The following is a 19124-nucleotide window of genomic DNA, read 5'->3' as shown; positions in this document are numbered from 1 at the left end:
AGTGACGAATTGTTACTAAAATCTTGAGGTCTAATTTAGGTATTTATGCTGCCCTGACAAAAAGCCTGAATTCTCTTAAGAGAGTTGTTAAACCAATGAATAATGTGCACCTTCTACTTGCAAACACTATTCTGGAAAGTTTCACATCTATATTCTTCATCTCTAACATTGACACTACATACGAATCTAGAAGGGACACAACAGAAGTTCACTCAGCTACTGTGATAAATCCAAGTAAGATGATTCCATATCAATCTAACTCATTGATAAAAAATACCTACTTAGGATAAACTACTTGTTTCTCGTCTCTTCCATAAGTTTTCAACTTCCTCAAAAATTACTCTTAGAGCAAAAAGAAACGTTCAGACAGACCTTATTCAAAAAGTTCTCCCAGCTATAGTACACGCAATTTGGTCTCACATTACCAATTTTCTCTTTTAAAATATGTAAAATTTGCTCCCATATATATATCTTAAAAAGTTTATATTCTTACAAAGGATTTGTTCATGGCACGTTTCACTTCATCAGAACCATCTGAATAGATCTGCTGAAATAATCTGTTTAAAGCTGCATCTCCCTCCAACTTTTCATTCTTTTCTTCTTCTTTGATCTCACCAACCAATTTATCCCAATTTCTTGTATAAGGAGATGATGATGGATATAGGTTCTTTACATCTGTGAAGTAAAAAAGGCAGAAGTAATTAATCAATATATTTCAATTATGTCAAGAATATGTAAACTTTGTGACTATGTATATGGAACATCTTAGCAAACAGTTTAGGTTACTGAATTTCACGTATGCAGTAAGTGTCTTTCTGGTATACACATCAGTAACAAAATTTACATTTCTAAAAACTGAGTCAGTTACCATAATGTAAAATCTGGGGATTTCTTTTGAGTACAATAACTCAATAAAGTGTAAACTTCTGACACATTATATAAAATTAGATTAGATTAAAAGCAGATTCCTCATGCTGATAACAGGAGAAACTAGACGAAAAATATACAGAACTTTTATGTTTTCAGAAAAGTTGCAAAGACAGTACAATTTTAAAAATAAAAGTTTTTTTAAAGGATACCTATGAAATCTTTCATAACTAAGATTTTAATAAATGTTAAAAATGTGGCTTTTTCTAAAGTATTTAGTATCTTTCAGAGTATAAATAGCCTGAAAATATAAATAATCATCCATGCCACTGCATACTCTCCCCACATCAAAAATATAAGATTATTTCAATAGGCAGTAACAATAAGTAATGCCTAAATGTTTAAAGTACTATACTTGATGATCTGAAGTTCAATGTCCACATGCCATACACCTAGCAAATAACAGTATTTGTAGGGCACACTGGGGTTTGTAAACAGAGGCTGCTTGCAGCCAGAAAGGCCACTGGCCCAGGGGCTCGGGGTACTGCCAAGATTGCTCCAAGGACCAAAGGCATCAAGATCTTGGCACACAAATAATTAGAAAATAACTAGCCAACCTAGTAGCTATAGGAGCAGCTCTGTTCACTGTCCAATAAAAATATGACAGCCTCAAATGCGAGTCACATATATAATTTTAAAATTTCTAGTAACTACATTACTAAAAAGAATCAGGTGAAATGCAGTTTAATAATATATTTTATTTAACCTGATATATATCACATATAGTATCATTTTGACATGAAACCAACAGAGGCTGGGCATGGGGGCTCACGCCTGTAATCCCAGCACTTTGGGAGGCCAAGGTAGGACGACTGCTTGAGGCCAGAAGTGTGAGACCAGCCTGGGCAACATAACGAGAACCCATCTCTATGGAAAAAAAAAAAAAAAAAATTAGCTGAGCATGGTGGCACATGCCTGCAGTACCAGCTACTTGGAAGGCTGGGGTGGGAGGACTGCTTGAGTCCAAGAGGTTGAGGCTACACTGAGCCATGACAGTGCCACTGCATTCCAGCCTGGCTGACAGAGCAAGACTCTCTTTTTTTTAAAAAAAAAAGAAACCAAAAACAACAAAAAGAATATATTTTACATTCTTTTCTTTTTTTCATACTAAGTCTTCAAACTGTGGCATATATTTCACATAGCAGATCTCAATGCAGACTAGTCATATTTCAAGTGCTGAACAGGTAACGTGTGGCTAGCAGCTACTGTGTTGGACAAAACAGCTGTAGTCTTCAAAAAACCCAATTCAAAATTTCCCCATCAGCATGTATTAGGATACATTAATACTAATCTAAATGTTCCTCCCAATACTGCTCTCTATATCCCTTTTGTCAAAATAGCTGAGAAACTATTTAACATCCACTGTTTTTCTACGCTTTCTCTTCACTTGTAAACCGACTTTCTCCCTGCCCATTCCTCCTCAAAACAAGACAAAACGACACACACACCACCAACACATAGTTTTTTTTCAGGGCCAAATATATTGTTTTGAAAATCCTATCCACCTTCCTTCTACTAGACATCCTTCTATCTTTGTACATTTTCACTAGAAGCCAGATAAAACAAAAAAAATGCATGCCATGGTAAGTTAAGAGCCCGGGAAACATGGATTTAATTAATCCTAACGCTGACTCCCAGGAAGCATGAGCACAGAGGTTTTAATCTCCATTTTACAGATAAGCAAGCTGGCTCTCAGATAGGTTAAGTGACTTGCCCTTATCTACAGTCTCCAGCTTGCAATACACAGGAATCTGACAAGCATATTAATTTCTTACAAAAACAGGACAGGAAGAATATCATCTTGAATATCTAAGGTGTTGAGTTTAGAAAAAACATGGTAACTATAACACTAAAAAACCTTGATCTTTAATCTCAGAAAAACTTCTAACACCTGGAGATGGTAGAACTACTACTGAGAGATGAGTAACCTCCCTGCTCATTCACTATAATATCAAATAATTGGCCAGGCGCAGTGGCTCAAGCCTGTAATCCCAGCACTTTGGGAGGCTGAGACGGGCGGATCACGAGGTCAGGAGATGGAGACCATCCTGGCTAACACGGTGAAACCCCGTCTCGACTAAAAAAATACAAAAAACTAAGCAGGCGCCTGTAGTCCCAGCTACTCCAGAGGCTGAGGCAGCGTAAACCCGGGAGGCGGAGTTTGCAGTGAGCTGAGACCCGGCCACTGCACTCCAGCCCGGGTGACAGAGCGAGTCTCTGTCTCAAAAAAAAAAAAAAAAAAAAAAAATCAAATATCTACATAGATACTCATGTCGGCAAAGACTGTTTCCATTGTTAGAAAATGCAACAACAAGCAGTATGCAACGAGTAGACAAGGGGTTAACAGAGTAACCGGAACCAACTGAGAAGACCTAGATTTTAGTCCTAGACAACGAGAACTGCTGGATAATCTTGAGCTTAACTTTCCTGAGCCTGCAAAATGGGAGGAGTACTAAGGGGCTGCCTGTTATGCAGGGCTGTTAGAATCAAGTAAGATGCTACATTTAAAATGATTATATTTTTTTAAACCTTTCAGCTACATATAAACCTCAGCCTCAAAATCTCTTGGAGTCAGTCCTAAAAGAAGCACATATATCTTTCCAATAAAGTGGGAAGCAGATGCTTAACTAAATACCTTAAATACCAACTAGATATACTTCAGTCCTTAGAAAGTATCTGTTAGTGTTAATACCCTGATTTTGAAAATTATACCATAGACTACTTAAGAGGTAATCATTGGACTAGTTAAGACCCTATCACCGGGGGAAACTGGGTGAAAGCTACATGAGAATCTCTTATTTTTGAAACTTCTAAACATCCAAAATTATTTCTAAAGAAATAACTACATATACACACACACACACATACACACACACGAATGATCTGTTGAATAACTTGGTGTTTTCTAAAAGTTGTCACAAGGAATATGTGTTTTCTGTTACAGAAGAAAGCAGTCAAAATCAGAAAAAGTAGCTGAGACACATGTTAGCTTGTTTCAGTCATTAAATCAGACTATTACTTCTAATAAAAAGAAATTTCCCTCCACTCATTAATGAGGCTATTGCTATAAAACATAATCTTAGGTTGTAGTTCTGAGTGTGCTGTGAATTAGTCCATTACAAAAATTCTTATCTAGTTATTGCATATACTTAAAATTGACCTCAACACAAAGTTCTGTCTGTTTCTTACAGGACTATATATACAATGAAGCCTGGTTTTCTACTCTTTTCCTAGACTTTCCTTTGGCATTTATTACCTATTTGTGTTCATCTCTAAATTAGCAATAAGAAATGGGGTAGATACCGTACCCTGTAAAGCCCTGAAAATTCCAGGAAATCAGATGACAATATCAGTAGAAGGAATAGAAAGGAGTAAGTGAGAGAGGGAGAGGGAAGAGGGGGAAATACATCAGCTGAGTAAACCAACTTACAACCCAAAAAGAAACAACAGGAGGGGCCAACACACAAAAATAAACATCCTTCAACTGATGTCATAAACTTTACGTGGTAAACAATAAATCCGAACTCCCTCTGGGATTTTGCTGCCATTCATTTTACTCTTAGAATTTGAGACGTTAGAACTTTCAACAGAAAGGCTACTTTATATTCATTATGGAGCAACCTTATTATACTCAATGTATCTTATCTTCAGAACATAAATAATGAAAGCAAAAAGAATGTTCATTACTATTTAATTTCAGTTACACAACACAATATGAATATAAAGCTATCAAGGCCAGAAAACAAACCTGCTACGAATTGTTTTGGCGTAGGCACATCTCCTTGCCCCTCTAGCTTTTCCCATCTCACAGCCTCTGGCTTTTTCAGTTTAATTTCAATCTGGAGGAAACACCAAATAAAATCCATTACTCGATGTAAAATACACAAAACAGTAAAAAATGCAGTTTCCTTAAATTACACAAGGTTAAATTTGAAGAACTATGAAACAATTTTGTTTCTACACTCAAAATTCACCCTTGAAAAAAACAACATACTATACATAAGCTACAATCAAGAAGAGACTTGAAATACATATGCTTTTTTTCATCCAAAGCAATCTGAGCCAGGGATGATTCTGCCACCCAGGGGACATTTAGCTACGTCTGGAGACACTGTGGGTTGTCATACCGGAGTGAGGGAAGAGGTGGTAGTGACATCTAGTGAGTAGAGACCACGGTTGCTACTAAACATCCTACTATGTACCAGGCAATCCCCCAAAACGTCAATAATGCCACTACAGAGAAATCTGATTCTAAAAGAATTACTGCATTTACATGTGCATTAACCTGTTTTACGGCGGAGAAACTTATTTCACTGTATAAACATAATACAACTAACACTAACATTCTGGCAATCATTCATTCAACAAATAATTACTAAGCACCTGCTATGAGACAGTATAGTCTTCAAGGCTGTGGGAGGTTTTTGTTTTATTTTTAGAGACAGGGTCTTGCTCTGTCTCCTAGACTGGAGTGTAGTAGGACGATCACAGCTCACTCTAGCCTTGAACTCCTGGGCTCAAGTGATCTTCCAGCCTCAGCTTCCCAAGTAGCTGGGACTACAGACAACTGCCACCACTCCTGGCTAATGTTTTTAAATTTTTTTGTAGAGTCTCACTAGATTGCCCAGGTTGGTCTCAGACTCCTGGCCTGAAGCCATCCTCCCACCTCAGCTTCCCAAAGTGCTAGGATTACAGGCATAAGCCACCATGCCCGGCTGGATTTTTAAAATACTAAACACACATCCTCGACCATTTCAAAGTATGTGAGATACTTTAAGAAAGTTACTAAAGTTGTAAATAAGTAAATGTTCTAAAAGCTCAGGAGAAGCACACCTGACTGTGAAGAGGAAAGGCTTTATATGCCTTGAAGGGCTTTGAAGGGTAGAAGCGTTTGCAAGAGTGAAGGCGTAGGTCTGCAGAGGCACAGGGAACGGCCTAACTGGAGCACGGGTAGAAAGGACACTGCATCGGGGAGCACTGTGAAGACTAAGTTCACTTATTTACCGAAAAGACTAAGTTAACTTATTAAAATGAAAAGTTGGCCAGGTGCAGTGGCTCACGCCAGTAATCCCAGCACTTTGGGAGGCTGAGGCTGGCGGATCACGAGGTCAGGAGATCGAGACCATCCTGGCTAACATGGTGAAACCCCATCTCTACTAAAAGTACAAAAAATTAGCCGGGCGTGGTGGCAGGTGCCTGTAATCCCAGCTACGCAGGAGGCTGAGACAGGAGAATGGCGTGAACCCAGGAGGCGGAGCTTGCAGTGAGCCGAGATCACGTCACTGCACTCCAGCCTGGGCGACAGAGCCAGACTGTCTCAAAAAAATAATAATAAAAATACAATGAAAAGTTAATAGTATCCTAATGGTATCTCTTACTCTAATTAACGCTAGCCCCCAGAGTCTATCTTTACCCCTAACACACACAATCACATAGCATTTTATCTACCTTTTGTTTTCTTTATTCAAATAATGCTCCCACCTCTATTTTAACAGGCTAAAATCAGCATTTTTAGTACAAATATTAAAGCAAGGACTACAATAAACATTATATGAAACACTTTAAATGAGCAATTGAATTAGAATTTTATATTCTCATGTTATTTTCCTATGAAAAGGATCACAACTTTTGTAAGCAGAATTAAAAAATCAAAAGGCAGACTTAAAAAGAGAAGCCTATTCACCCTTTGGTTCTTCTATCTTTTATCAGATGACTCATTTAAACTAGCAATTCCTGGTAATATTTATACCAAACGCATTCAGCAAAAGGACCTTCAAAATTTGCACCTTAAAATACCTTAACAAGTGCTAACATAGGGAAAACTGCCAGTATTTTTAATCAGAGATAAAATGATGGTATATGTATGTGGCGTATGTGGTCTCAAGTGTTTATTTTTATTTTCTTTAGGAGCAAAGAAATGTAATAAACAACTGTTTTCGTAATAGGAGAAAAATATGAAACAAATGTCACTGGGATAAGAGCTAAGAGTAGTAATCCCGAACGTTAGGAGGCCGAGGCAGGCAGATCACCTGAGAGCAGGAGTTCAAGACCAGCCTGTCCAAAATGGCAAAACCCTGTCTCTACCAAAAATACAAAAAGTAGCCAGGCGTGGTGGCAAATGCCTGTAGTCCCAGCTACTCAGGAGGCAGAGACAGAATTGCTTGAATCTGGGAGGTGGAGGCTGCAGAGAGCCAAGATTGTGCCGCTGCACTTCAGCCTGGGCAACAGAGCAAGACTGTCAAAAAAAAAAGTATAGTATCTTTGGTGTAATTTACTTGTTTAAACTCTACATACATAAAAACATATTTCATAAGAATTTCTAGAATTCCCTAAAGTGAACTACAATTAATTTTTTATAAAGTAATATACCACCAATATTTTCTGTACTCCGGTTACTTTGTCAATGCTATGGTATTTATTAAGAGGGAACACAAATCAAATAGATGGCAATGACACAGCAACAGTTACTGAAAAGAACTATTAATATTATCTGAAATTAAAATTGCATCTTCTTTAATTTTCAGCTATCTAAAAAATGAGGGTCTGGAAAATACTGTGTACATCACCACATTAAACTTGGCCACAGGTCACCCTATATTCACACTTCATGTTCTTGTAACTATGAACATACTGTCTATAAAAAGTTCCTTGTTTCACCTGAAGAGCAGCACAGAGTAGCATTCGCATCTACTGAAAACCACTATAACCTGAATAACTGTGCAGTATGAAGAGGACTTTATAAAGCCAAAGGCAAAGCTCTTAGTAACAACCTGCTTCAGCTGAGACAAGCTGACCTCAACTTGAAATTACACTTAATACATTCATTAAAATAGCTGCATGTAATAAACCACTTAAAGTAGCTTTTTAAAAAAGGTAAAAGGGGCCAGGTGTGTTGGCTCACACCTGTAATCCTGGCACTTTGGGAGGCTGAAGTGGGAGGATCACTTGAGCCCAAGAGGTTGAGGCCACAGTGGGCCATGATCACTCCACTGCACTCCAGCATGGTCAACAGAGTGAAACCCTATCTCCCCCAACAAAAAAAAAAGTAAAAGAAGGGAGGGACTATTTCCTATGAAATCCTTTTTACCCTTAATTCACTTTCAATGTTCGTACATGCTTTTAAAAATGAAGTTTTAAGTCTTGATGATTCTGGCACATAGGTCTAGAATTAGCACCAGTCCAATTTCAGAGGTTTTTATTGCAACCATTAACAAACCATTCTATTTTCATTTAAGTCAAAAATACTTTAAAAGTAACCTAAAACTTTGGTAGTTTGCTTGAATGTTGTTCTCATATGTACAGGGAAGGCTCTCAAGGTGCTAATATCCCAAAAGAGTATTCACAGTTTACACGTAAGAATCCTTTCTGTGCTGGATCATTAGTTCTCAACAGTATATGTATTACCATCCACTTCTAAAGTCTCCTCTGCATAGCAGTTTAATTCTTTCCAATGAAAGAAATTTCAGATTTAAAGAGATGTCATTACGCTTAAGCAGTCATGATATCCTGACACCACCATCTTAAGTGGTAAGTCAGATCCCACCTACCACTATAGACTGACATGAAGGGATCTTTCCCAGAGACTAAAGAGCTGGGCCAATTTACTGGCAAACTTTTGAGACCCATACACTTCAAGACTGTACTCATTAAATAATTGTTCCTCTAATCTTCAGAATACAGTCTTCCCAACATACTCTTACTGAGCTGTTTGCACATTTAATTGCTACATCAAATTCCTCTGTCTGATAATAGCTCAGTCTTTGAACCCAGACTAATACATCTACCTTGATTTTACACTAAAATATTTCTATTATCATTTCTTAAATGCAAAAAATTGGCAATGAATGGAGAAGACTGAAAGATCTTCTCCAAACTTCTAACAGCTCATTTCAAATATTTGCTGAGTAACGACTCTGTGCCAGAAACAGTGCTGGTATATAAGGACACCGCCTCTGTTCTTAAATTAATCAATCAGGAGAGACATTCCCATAAACAAAAAGATTCCAGTATGTGTCAGGTGTAGTGACTGACCTATGTATCAGGAAATACCGAGTTATCTGAAAGGAAACATGCTAGAATTTCATCTGAGTGGTGAGTCTGAGTGACTACTTCCTAAACTCCTTTATCTTTTCCAGATTTTCTATGATACGCATTTGCTGAGTTTACAGCCTGAATAAAAATCGAAATAACTAAAATAAAACAATAAGAAAGGTACTAGTAACATTTATTGAGCTCTTATTACATATCCTGTATGCTACATGCTTCACATATATCATCTTACTTAATGGAATCACCCTACAAAAAAAAGATTGTTATCCATATTTTAGAGATTAAGGAGCCAAGATATGAAATAATTTGCTGTAAGTGCCTTTTTCAGCTAGGATTTTTACTTATTTCCTCAGAAACAAGCAGGGGTTGAGAATAAGACAAAAACAATCAGTTGTATAATTAGAAGAGTCACAAATAGGTGCCACTGGTTGGATGTATGATCACAAGCAAGCAACTCAATCTCAGGGAGCCTCAGTTTCTCCTATAAAATGAGAACAGCAGGCCCTGACTCATTTAGGGTTCTCAAGAAGATTAAATGACATTATGTATGAAAAGACTAAAGAACCGTGTCTGGCAAATAACAACAGACTGATATTATCAATATCCTGATCAGTATAATCGGTTAAAAAACCTGGGCAAATTATTGAACATCTCTGGGTTAAGTTTCTCTACCTGTAAACTGGGGATAAAAATACCTACACCATGCAGTAACTATGAGAACTACATGAGATAATACACAATACAGTGCCTGACGTGATAAAACAGTCAAAACACCTATTCTAATTCTCCACAGGTCAAACAAAATGGGACTGACTAAATAAGCTACAGTATATGCATATGCCGAAATGCTTTGCTGTTGAATATGTAAGGATGTGATAAAAATATCAACAAAGTGTAGCTGTTTGAAAATTATGTAGAGTAAATTCTTCTTTTAAAAATGTATGAATATACATTACAAAATATACAAAAAGAATACATTCCAAGATCTACAATTGGTGATCTTTTTAAACTAATTCAGTTAAAAAAAAATCAAATCTCACTATTATCACCACCACTGTATTAAAAAAGCAAAACAAAACAATAATTTTTAAAACTCCCATATTTATGTATTCAGACCAGCAGAAGCATCACACCCAAATACCCCATTCCATTACATTATTACCAGGACTTTTCTTTAACATACATACATTCTTCTATGAACATTAAGAAATAGGATTCACTTTAAAACTTCTCAAATTTTAGTGGGAGAAGAAAAAGGAGGCTATTTTGTTTCTAAGATACACATTTTTATTTCTCACAATTCCAGGCCTTCATATTTTATATTGTATACATTACTGTGACTAAAAATAAGAACACAAGAACATTTTCACAAGGACAAATTCACCCCAAAAGACTGAGAATTCTAATTCTTTCTTTTCTTTTGGAGACAGAGTCTCATTCTGTCACCCAGGCTGGAGTGCAGTGGCACAGCATGATCTCGGCTCACTGTAACCTCCATCTCCCAGACTCAAGTGACTCTCCTGCCTCTGTCTCCCGAGTAGCTGGGACTACAGGCACCCGCCACCACGCCCAGCTCATTTTTTGTATTTTTAGTAGAGACAGGGTTTCACCATGTTCACCAGGCTATTCTCGAACTCCTGACCTCAACTGATCCACCCGCCTTGGCCTACCAAAGTGTTGGTATCACAGGCATGATCCACCTTGCCCAACTTGCAAATCCTAAATCTTAAAGGGAAGGAAAATTAATTTTTAAAATGCATGTTTCACAATATGGGTGCCACTAAAGTCACAATTCTAAGATTGTGACCAGAGAATATTGTCATGAAATCAACAAGATGAAATGAAAGACATATAGTTTCTTAATTTCTAAAAAATTAATAGGCTGACATTAAAGCTGATATTCAGTAAAAAGTAGCAATAACTATCAGAGATACTGAAAAAATATGAATCCTGGCTTGGAAAAACATATTGGATACTACATTGTAAAATAGTTGAGAAATGCTATTTCATTAATTTCAGGGTTTTACCTCTTATTACTTTCATCACTAATTACGTATCACTCAAATTAGTAATATTTAGCCACCACTGGTTATACATGGATATGCAACATTCAATCTTGAAGGTGGGAAAGAAAAGAGAATTCCCAAAAGCAAAGAAATCGCCCTTTTAAGCTGCAAATTTTACAGAATCTCTACTATTAAGCAGATTCTCCTCTGCAAAATGCATCCTTTCTCAACTCACAAAGGTCCAAGACATTAGAACAATCAAGATATCTGAATACATGAAAACCAAATTATTTTAGTACTGCTGTCTCTTAAGTGTCCACGAAGTAAGCCTCAGTAACCCAGAGATTTTACTTTCAGTATTTTAATATTATCTTCCTCTACTGTATGAAAAAGGAAATTCAAAGATTTTATCAATTATTTCCCCAAGACATAATTAAGAAAACTTCTTTCAATTTGCTTCCCCCCAAATAGCTTAAGAGTAATCTAACAAGATTATGTGTGTACACACACACACACACATATATGATATATAAAATATGGAGATTCCAGGGTCAGGACAAGAAAAATAATAATTCTTTAGAACATATCCTTAGAATCTAAGTTCTCCAATTCAAAACTTAGAAAAACCTAAGCAAAGATGCACTAGTTTGGTTGGCAGTCAGAAGTGTATCTATGTCTCCTGGGTCAGGCCAGACAATTTACTTAACCAGGTAAACTTGGGGAAAGTATTTAAAGTCTATTAACCTCAGATTTTTTTTCCACCTGCAAAACTAAGAATAAAAATACTCTGCCAATGTCATGGGACTAAAACCAAAATCCAATTTTAATTCATTCACTGAACTAAGCACCCACTGTACAATGTACGTGGTGAGGGCTGCCAAGTTTGACAAATAAAAATATAGCATGAAACATACTTACATAAAATATTCATTGTTTATCTGAAATACAAACTTAAGTGAGCATCTTGTACTTTATCTGGGGATCCTAACTGGGGCACGTACAAAGATACAAATAAAACATGCTTCTTATCCTCAAGGACTTGCATAGAAATGAGGGACATGAAATGTATACATAAACTACTATACAAAAAAGAAAAGCTTTTCTTTAAAGAGGAAAGGGGCAGAAGAGGCAAACTGAGAACACAGTAGTATGGTTGAAGAATGGTTAAAATTAACAAATCCAAGACTCAAAAGAGAAAAAAGAGGTAAGAATGCTTAATTATCCTCGACTCTTGCCACACATCTGTGTATTTACCACACATGATATTCTTCCACCATAGGAGGTGGCTCAGTAATATAAGTTCTTAAGTCATTTATCATTTATTCACACTCGATTTAAATAACTCCAAATGGACATGCATTAACTTTTTTTTTTTTTTTTTTTTGAGACAGAGTCTCTCTCACTGTTGCCCAAGCTGGAGTTCAGTGGCGTGATTTCGGCTCACTTGCATTAGCAATCTCGATAGACATATCAAAAAAAGTCAAATTCATAATTTTCTGAACTATATCCCTCTCAAATCTACCTATTTTGTGCTTGATTACTCAAAATAATTCTTTTATTAAACAAATTCTATACTATGTGGATAGGACCAGTGACAGACCAAAATCCTGGTAAGATTTTGTCCCTTTCCTCAATTTCTACTGTCCCAAGCAGCTATTTCAAAAATCTGCCTCATAATTAACCAGCTTTGTTCTTGACAATCTTCAAATAAATAGGCAGATCCTTTTTAACTAGATGCAAAAACTACTTCACTTTGCACTTCCTTCTCCAACACTCTGCAGCTGTCTCCTTTTTGCAAGCCCAACTATCATTCTTCACGACACAGGCCAGCCCCGATCCTGTTCCACAACAGGAAGCTTCACATGTCCTTAGAGCTTCAACCTAATAAATAGTAGCACAGTATGCTGCAGGACTTGTGTATAAAAAAGTAGTAGGCCAGGTGCGGTGGCTCACATCTGTAATCCCAGCAGTTCGGGAGGCCAAGGTGGGCGGATCACGAGGTCAGGAGATCAAGACTATCCTGGCCAACATAGTGAAATCCCGTCTCTACCAAAAATACAAAAATTAGCTGTGTGTGGCAGTACGTGACTATAATCCCAGCTACTCAGGAGGCTGACGCAGGAGAATCACTTGAACCCGATTCAAGGAGGCGGAGGTTGCAGTGAGCTGAGATCACAACACTGTACTCCAGCCTGGTGACACAGCTAGACTCCATCTCAAAAAAAAAAAAAAAGTAATGGAAAAAGCCTACCTATATCATTTATTCCCATTAACTCATTTATCATATACCTTCACACAATTCTACAGCTGAAAGGACTCCAGAGTTCATTTGGTCCACAGCCCTCCTTTCAAAGGTGCTGAAAATTCAGTCTTATAGTCATTTTGTGCCTAGACTAAATTCACAGGGCAAGCAAAGATCCAGAGTCAGATTTTTAAATTTTCAATTCAGTATTTTTCCTACTAAATTACACTACTATCTACATCTTTTGAGTGATACTCTCTGAACATTAATTCTATTGTATATCTCTACTTCTTTTAGAAACTATAAAGGAATCTAAAAACTACTCAAACTATAATTTATTCATTGTTCCCTCATTACAAAGTAACGTAAAATTCATTTTAATTAAAAAAAAAAAAAAAAAAAAAAAAAAGGACAAGGTCAGGACCTGGAGACCAGCCTGGCCAACATGGTGAAACCCCATCTCTACTAAAAATACAAAAATTTAGCAGGGTGTGGTGGCACATGCCTGTAGTCCCAGCTACTTGGGAGGCTAAAGCAGGAGAACTGCTTGAATCCAGGAGGCAGAGGTTGCAGTGAGCCGAGACAGTGCCACTGCACTTCAGCCTGGGCGACAGAAGAAGACTCTATCTCAAAAAAAAAAAAAAAGGAGGATTCATCTTTATAGTAGTTTGTATTTTTAACTGCATGAGGTAGGGTGAGAAAAGTATGTGTACATCAAAACAAACAAAACTGACAAGTTCAAGAGAAGAGACACTGTCGGTATCCAATCTTTTTTTTTTTTTTTTTTTTTTTGAGACGGAGTCTCGCTCTGTCACCCAGGCTGGAGTACAGTGGCCGGATCTCAGCTCACTGCAAGCTCTGCCTCCCGGGTTTACGCCATTCTCCTGCCTCAGCCTCCCGAGTAGCTGGGACTACAGGCGCCCGCCACCACGCCCGGCTAATTTTTTGTATTTTTAGTAGAGACGGGGTTTCACCGTGTTAGCCCGGATGGTCTTGATCTCCTGACCTCGTGATCCGCCCGTCTCGGCCTCCCAAAGTGCTGGGATTACAGGCTTGAGCCACCGCGCCCGGCCAGTATCCAATCTTAAAAGATAGGCTCATTATTGTATCTTTTAAAAAAATCTCTTTATTGAAAAACATTATATCTGTTTTAATAAGTGCACAAACACCACACAAGCTAAGTGGATTTTTACACTTTACTGTACTAGAATTTGAGAGGTAAAATAACCCTTACACTCAAAAGTTATCATTCTTCTTTTCCCTGTCCCTTGTAAATATAAAGGGCTGAAAGAATCTACAAGCTCATAAACACATCGGTGATCAGTTCACCAGTATTTCTATAATTCTGAAAATATTACTAGCAACAAACCTTTTCAATTGTCTTACCTTTGTTGAAAGTACTTTAAACGTGCTCTGTTCTGGTATTATAGGATGAAGAAGTTCCAGTTTCAAATTGTAATCCTCTCCAGAAGGAAGTTTAACCAAAGCAGACAACTAATGAACACAAAATTACCATCACATTTTGCAAATGTATATAATGGAGGGTAAAAAACCTAGACAAAATAATTATAAATCTTCAATGTTACAAATTATTTTAAACATTACATATGGGATTTTAGATTTAAGAACCTCAAAAGGTTCTGAAAGATTTAAGAACCTTTTTTTTTTTTCCATCTGTTATCCTTGACATGAATTCTTATATATATCATTAAACAGCAGAAAAGAGTAAGTTTCATAATATTTGTCATATAATCACACCTATTTGACATTTAAATCTCAAGAAAACATACAAAAGCAAAATGATATATAACAAAAAGTAATTCATGTGCAAAACACACAGCTCTATCACTATCTCTTCTAAATTATCTATTAAAAGGTTCTCTACTAAATGCTAAGAAATCAAGTTGTTAAAAGTCATACTCAAGAGGCTGGGCACAGTGATTCATGCCTCTAATCCCAGCACTTTGGGAGGCCGAGGTGGGTGGATCACTTGAGGTTAGGAGTTCAACAACAGCCTGGCCAACATGGCGAAACTCCATTGCTACAAAAATTCGCCAGGCACAGTGGGATGGGCCTGTAGTCCCAACTACTCAGGAGGCTGAGGCAGAAGAATTGCTTGAACCCAGGAGGAGGAGGTTGCAGTGAGTCTAAATCGCGACACTGCACTCCAGCCTGGGCAAGAGGGACACTCTGTCTCAAAAAACAAAAAAAAAAGTCACATTCATTTAACATGGTTAGTCAATTCTAAGACATGTGTGATCACAAAACTAGATCTTTTTCATGAAGTACACCACAAAAGTATAAACAAATCACATTATCTTACTAATGTAACGAAATTCTGCTCTAAATTTCAAATCTGAAGGGAAAAAAAGCACATCCAGCTATAACTTACCAACATACATATTCTTATCTCAAAGCAATGGCTTCAGATTTTACTCAGCGTTTTCCACATCATCTCAGGAAGAAATGATATTTATCTGATAAAGCGTTATAGATTATTCTGCAATATACTAAATTTACAAATAATAGTAATTAACATTGAAAAATGATTCAAAGTCTACTGACCTCTTTTTCTGAAAATTCCACATTTACATCATTCTTCTGAACATTCTTGATCATAAGTGTAATAACTACTTGAGATTCGGTTTGATACCAGTCATACCTATTAAAAAAAGAAAGAAACTTAAATAACACTTCTAATTTTCTTAAAGCTATTGTCAAAACAAAAACTAGTCTGATAAACAACAAGAGCTCCACCTGGAGGAAGAAAACAGCAAAGCAGCTATTGATTCACAGAAACAACTTTACTTAACTAGTTTTTTATGCTCTGTACTAAAGGAAAAAAATGGTAAGGTAGATGATGCTCACACCTTTCCAGCAGACTTAAATACTTGCATGATTTTCTGGGTTCTGACTCATCTCCAACACTGTTGTGCTTAAACTAATATAAATATTAAAGATGCCATTTATTTTAAACAGCTAATATTTACATGTCATTAACAAAGTTTTTACACTCATGTCATCCAAATACTAAAGATAATCACTTAAATCCCTATTTTACAGATGATAAAACTTAAACTCAGAAAGGTGAAGCAATAAGCCTGAGTCAACACTCCAAGCTCTCATAACTGAAGTTGGAAGCTGATAGACTTTAGCACAGGAAACAGGGGCAAATGAGCTAAAATTAAAATCATATAAAGTTTAACTATGTCAGGCACAACACCATATACAACACTTTCCTTCAATTTCAAGATACATGGGAAGACTAATGGGTCTAGATTCTAATTATGTGCACCTTTTGTACTGAAACTCTAAGAGTTTTTTCCTACTAAATTACACTACTATCTACATCTTTTGAGTGATACTCTCAAAATGTGAAGAGTTTGAAACTCTAAAAACAGAGTTTCAGTACAAAAATAGGGAATTCTCACTTTCAAATTAGACTAGATTAAAAATTCCCTGAGGGCAAAACTGTTTATCCTGTCACTATTATATTCCTAGGACAAAGCACAGTGTCTGGTACACGTAAATTAAGTCAGATGTTGGATTATTTTATGCTCTGAACACCTTATTATTTCATGGTTATGTGCCCTACCCCTGCTGCTGCCGCCAGGGCAAGTCAAAGTTCCTCATCTACTAGGTACTTGGAGTTTTATCCTGTATCTCCCCACAATCACCATGAATAGATTGTTTTTAACATTTCCAGGCCATTTTAGGTAATTATATCCAAAACCAACTTGATTAAAGAAATTAACTTTAAGAGTCTCAGTTTCTCTTTGCAATTCAGTAAGGATGCAAAGCTCCAGAGCAATGGCTTGTTTCTGTTACAGTCCTAAGAATACAAGCTGTACACAGGCTAATGAATAATTAAAAGTCAGAAACTTGCTAGTTGCTTATTCATTATTATAATTGCTGCCCTCAGCAATTAACTTTCAACTCATAGAGAATGTTCCTATAAAAATTTGCTCCAAATACAAAAGGCAGGGTAAGTTACAATTCTGTTAGGTCTACTACTAACTTGTTTATCTGTGTAGTACCATAAACTTAACTGGAAGAGACGCTCCTTAACATATGCAAAGGTAACATAGTATGAAATCAAGTGAAGCAACTTTAAAGATGAGAAATGATTTGGATTTAACTTAAGTATAAATATTAATTCTTAAACAGCCTTAAAATTAGCTTTACATAAAGCTATTACCACAATCTTAGAAAACAAAAACTTAAAAATCACATGGTAAGAATTTACTTACTATTAAACTACAGGGTTTCTTCTTCTTTAGGAATATCTATCATGCATTGTTTTATGAAAAAGAAACACTTACTTGATTTTTGACTGGTGAGTCCACTGGGATGCAGATTGATTTCGGCAAGTTGAAAGAGAAAGATTTTTACAAGTCAGTTTAGCAACTGTATATTAAAATGCACATATTATTAATTTATCCAACACTGCAGTTATTTTGATACAAAATAACTACATGAAAATTTTATTCAAAGTATGGTAATTGTAATTGTTAAATACGACTAGTTTTCAAAAAAAATTAGAATGTTCAGCACTTAAAAAAATCTTAGTTTCAATTTCATAGAAGATTTTTCCTCTAAAACAACAGAGCTTTAAGTAACAGAAAACTTCTAAAGGCATGATTAGAAAAGGTTGCTTATATAAAATGGCCAGTTCTAAGATTGAGCAACTCCCTAAACTAAAACAACATTGTTTTAAAGAAACAGAGTATATTAGCCAGGTTTGGTGGTGTACACCTGTAGTCCCAGCTACTTGGGAGGCTGAGGTGGGAAGACTGCTTGAGCCCAGGAGTTTGAAGCTCAAGTGCACTATGATGGCACCACTGCACTCCAGCCAGCATGACAGGGCAAGACCCTGTCAATTTCCAATTTTCTTTAACTTTTGTCTTAGACTATCACAAAAACCCCTTCAAGTGATTCAAACTGTTTAACCTAAATAAATGCAATAAGGTTTTAGCAACAAAAAGATAAATAATCATCCTGACCATACTAAAACACACGAAATCAACTTTAACCACACACTAAATTCATTAAAATAGGCCAATAATTTTCATGACTGGAAACTTCTATATTCATCAAAAAATGATTTTATTTCAGTTCCTAGAGGAACCAGCACTTAAACGAAATTACTCAATATTTAATTATCAGACAGCTCATCCTGAGTCTTGTCTCAAATATATTTGGTATTTGAAATTTAAAATAAATAATAAAAACATGAAGAATGAAAACTGTGGACTTACCACCTCAGATTCTGAGCCTATTAAAACATAAAAAGGAAACATTTTCAGGTAACAGTGCATTTATAAGCAAAGTTATTTATATGATTCCTATAGCACAAACATACTGATTAAGCAAGCAAATTCTACATACTTTTCAACTAAAGAAAACTACCCAAAAGAAAGTGGTTTCATTTTGCATTCTGAATTCATCTTAGACTCCTTGTAATTTCTTACTGATACACCACACAAACAAATCCACCCTAATCTCCCATTCAACATAAGAAGCTATGCAAAAACCAGTGTATCTTTGGAAGTCCACATCTAAGGAAACATATACTATTTAAAAGAAATTATAAAGGTAAAAACAAATTTGTTTAAACCGAAAAAAATTCAGATGTTTATTTCTTTTTAAACTAAATACCAAGGGAGACCCACATACCATTCTGAGCTTCTTGACACCTTTTAATCCAGACACTGAAATTAGCATCTGCACCTAGAAAGAAAAAACTGACTATAACATCATTCATCTGCACAACCTATTAATCAACAAATACTTACTGAATACCTACTACATCCCAGGCACTGTTCTAGGCACTGGGGAGTCAGTAGTGAACAAAATCTGTCTTAACAGACCTTATTGCCAACCCTTCTATAGTTATCAAT

General features: G+C 36.3%; 1 protein-coding gene across 3 annotated transcripts in view; it reads right to left on the bottom strand.

Annotated features, from left to right (window-relative positions):
• SUGT1 (SGT1 homolog, MIS12 kinetochore complex assembly cochaperone) overlaps positions 1–19124 on the bottom strand; it is a 37835-nt gene that overhangs the window by 9290 nt on the left and 9421 nt on the right. For 2 of the 3 annotated variants that reach the window (XM_015439301.4, XM_074022118.1), the window contains 7 exons: positions 18901–18954; positions 18483–18499; positions 17547–17569; positions 15790–15886; positions 14611–14718; positions 4676–4766; positions 494–675 (listed from right to left, as the gene is read on the bottom strand). In XM_015439301.4, coding sequence (XP_015294787.1) covers positions 494–675; positions 4676–4766; positions 14611–14718; positions 15790–15886; positions 17547–17569; positions 18483–18499; positions 18901–18954 — 572 coding nt within the window. The remainder of the gene's footprint in view (positions 1–493; positions 676–4675; positions 4767–14610; positions 14719–15789; positions 15887–17546; positions 17570–18482; positions 18500–18900; positions 18955–19124) is intronic. The other variant, XM_045377133.3, reaches the window with a different exon arrangement.

Source organism: Macaca fascicularis, chromosome 17 (assembly GCF_037993035.2).
Source record: "Macaca fascicularis isolate 582-1 chromosome 17, T2T-MFA8v1.1".
Taxonomy (NCBI): domain Eukaryota; kingdom Metazoa; phylum Chordata; class Mammalia; order Primates; family Cercopithecidae; genus Macaca; species Macaca fascicularis.
This window is presented reverse-complemented; position numbering and strand designations above follow the sequence as displayed.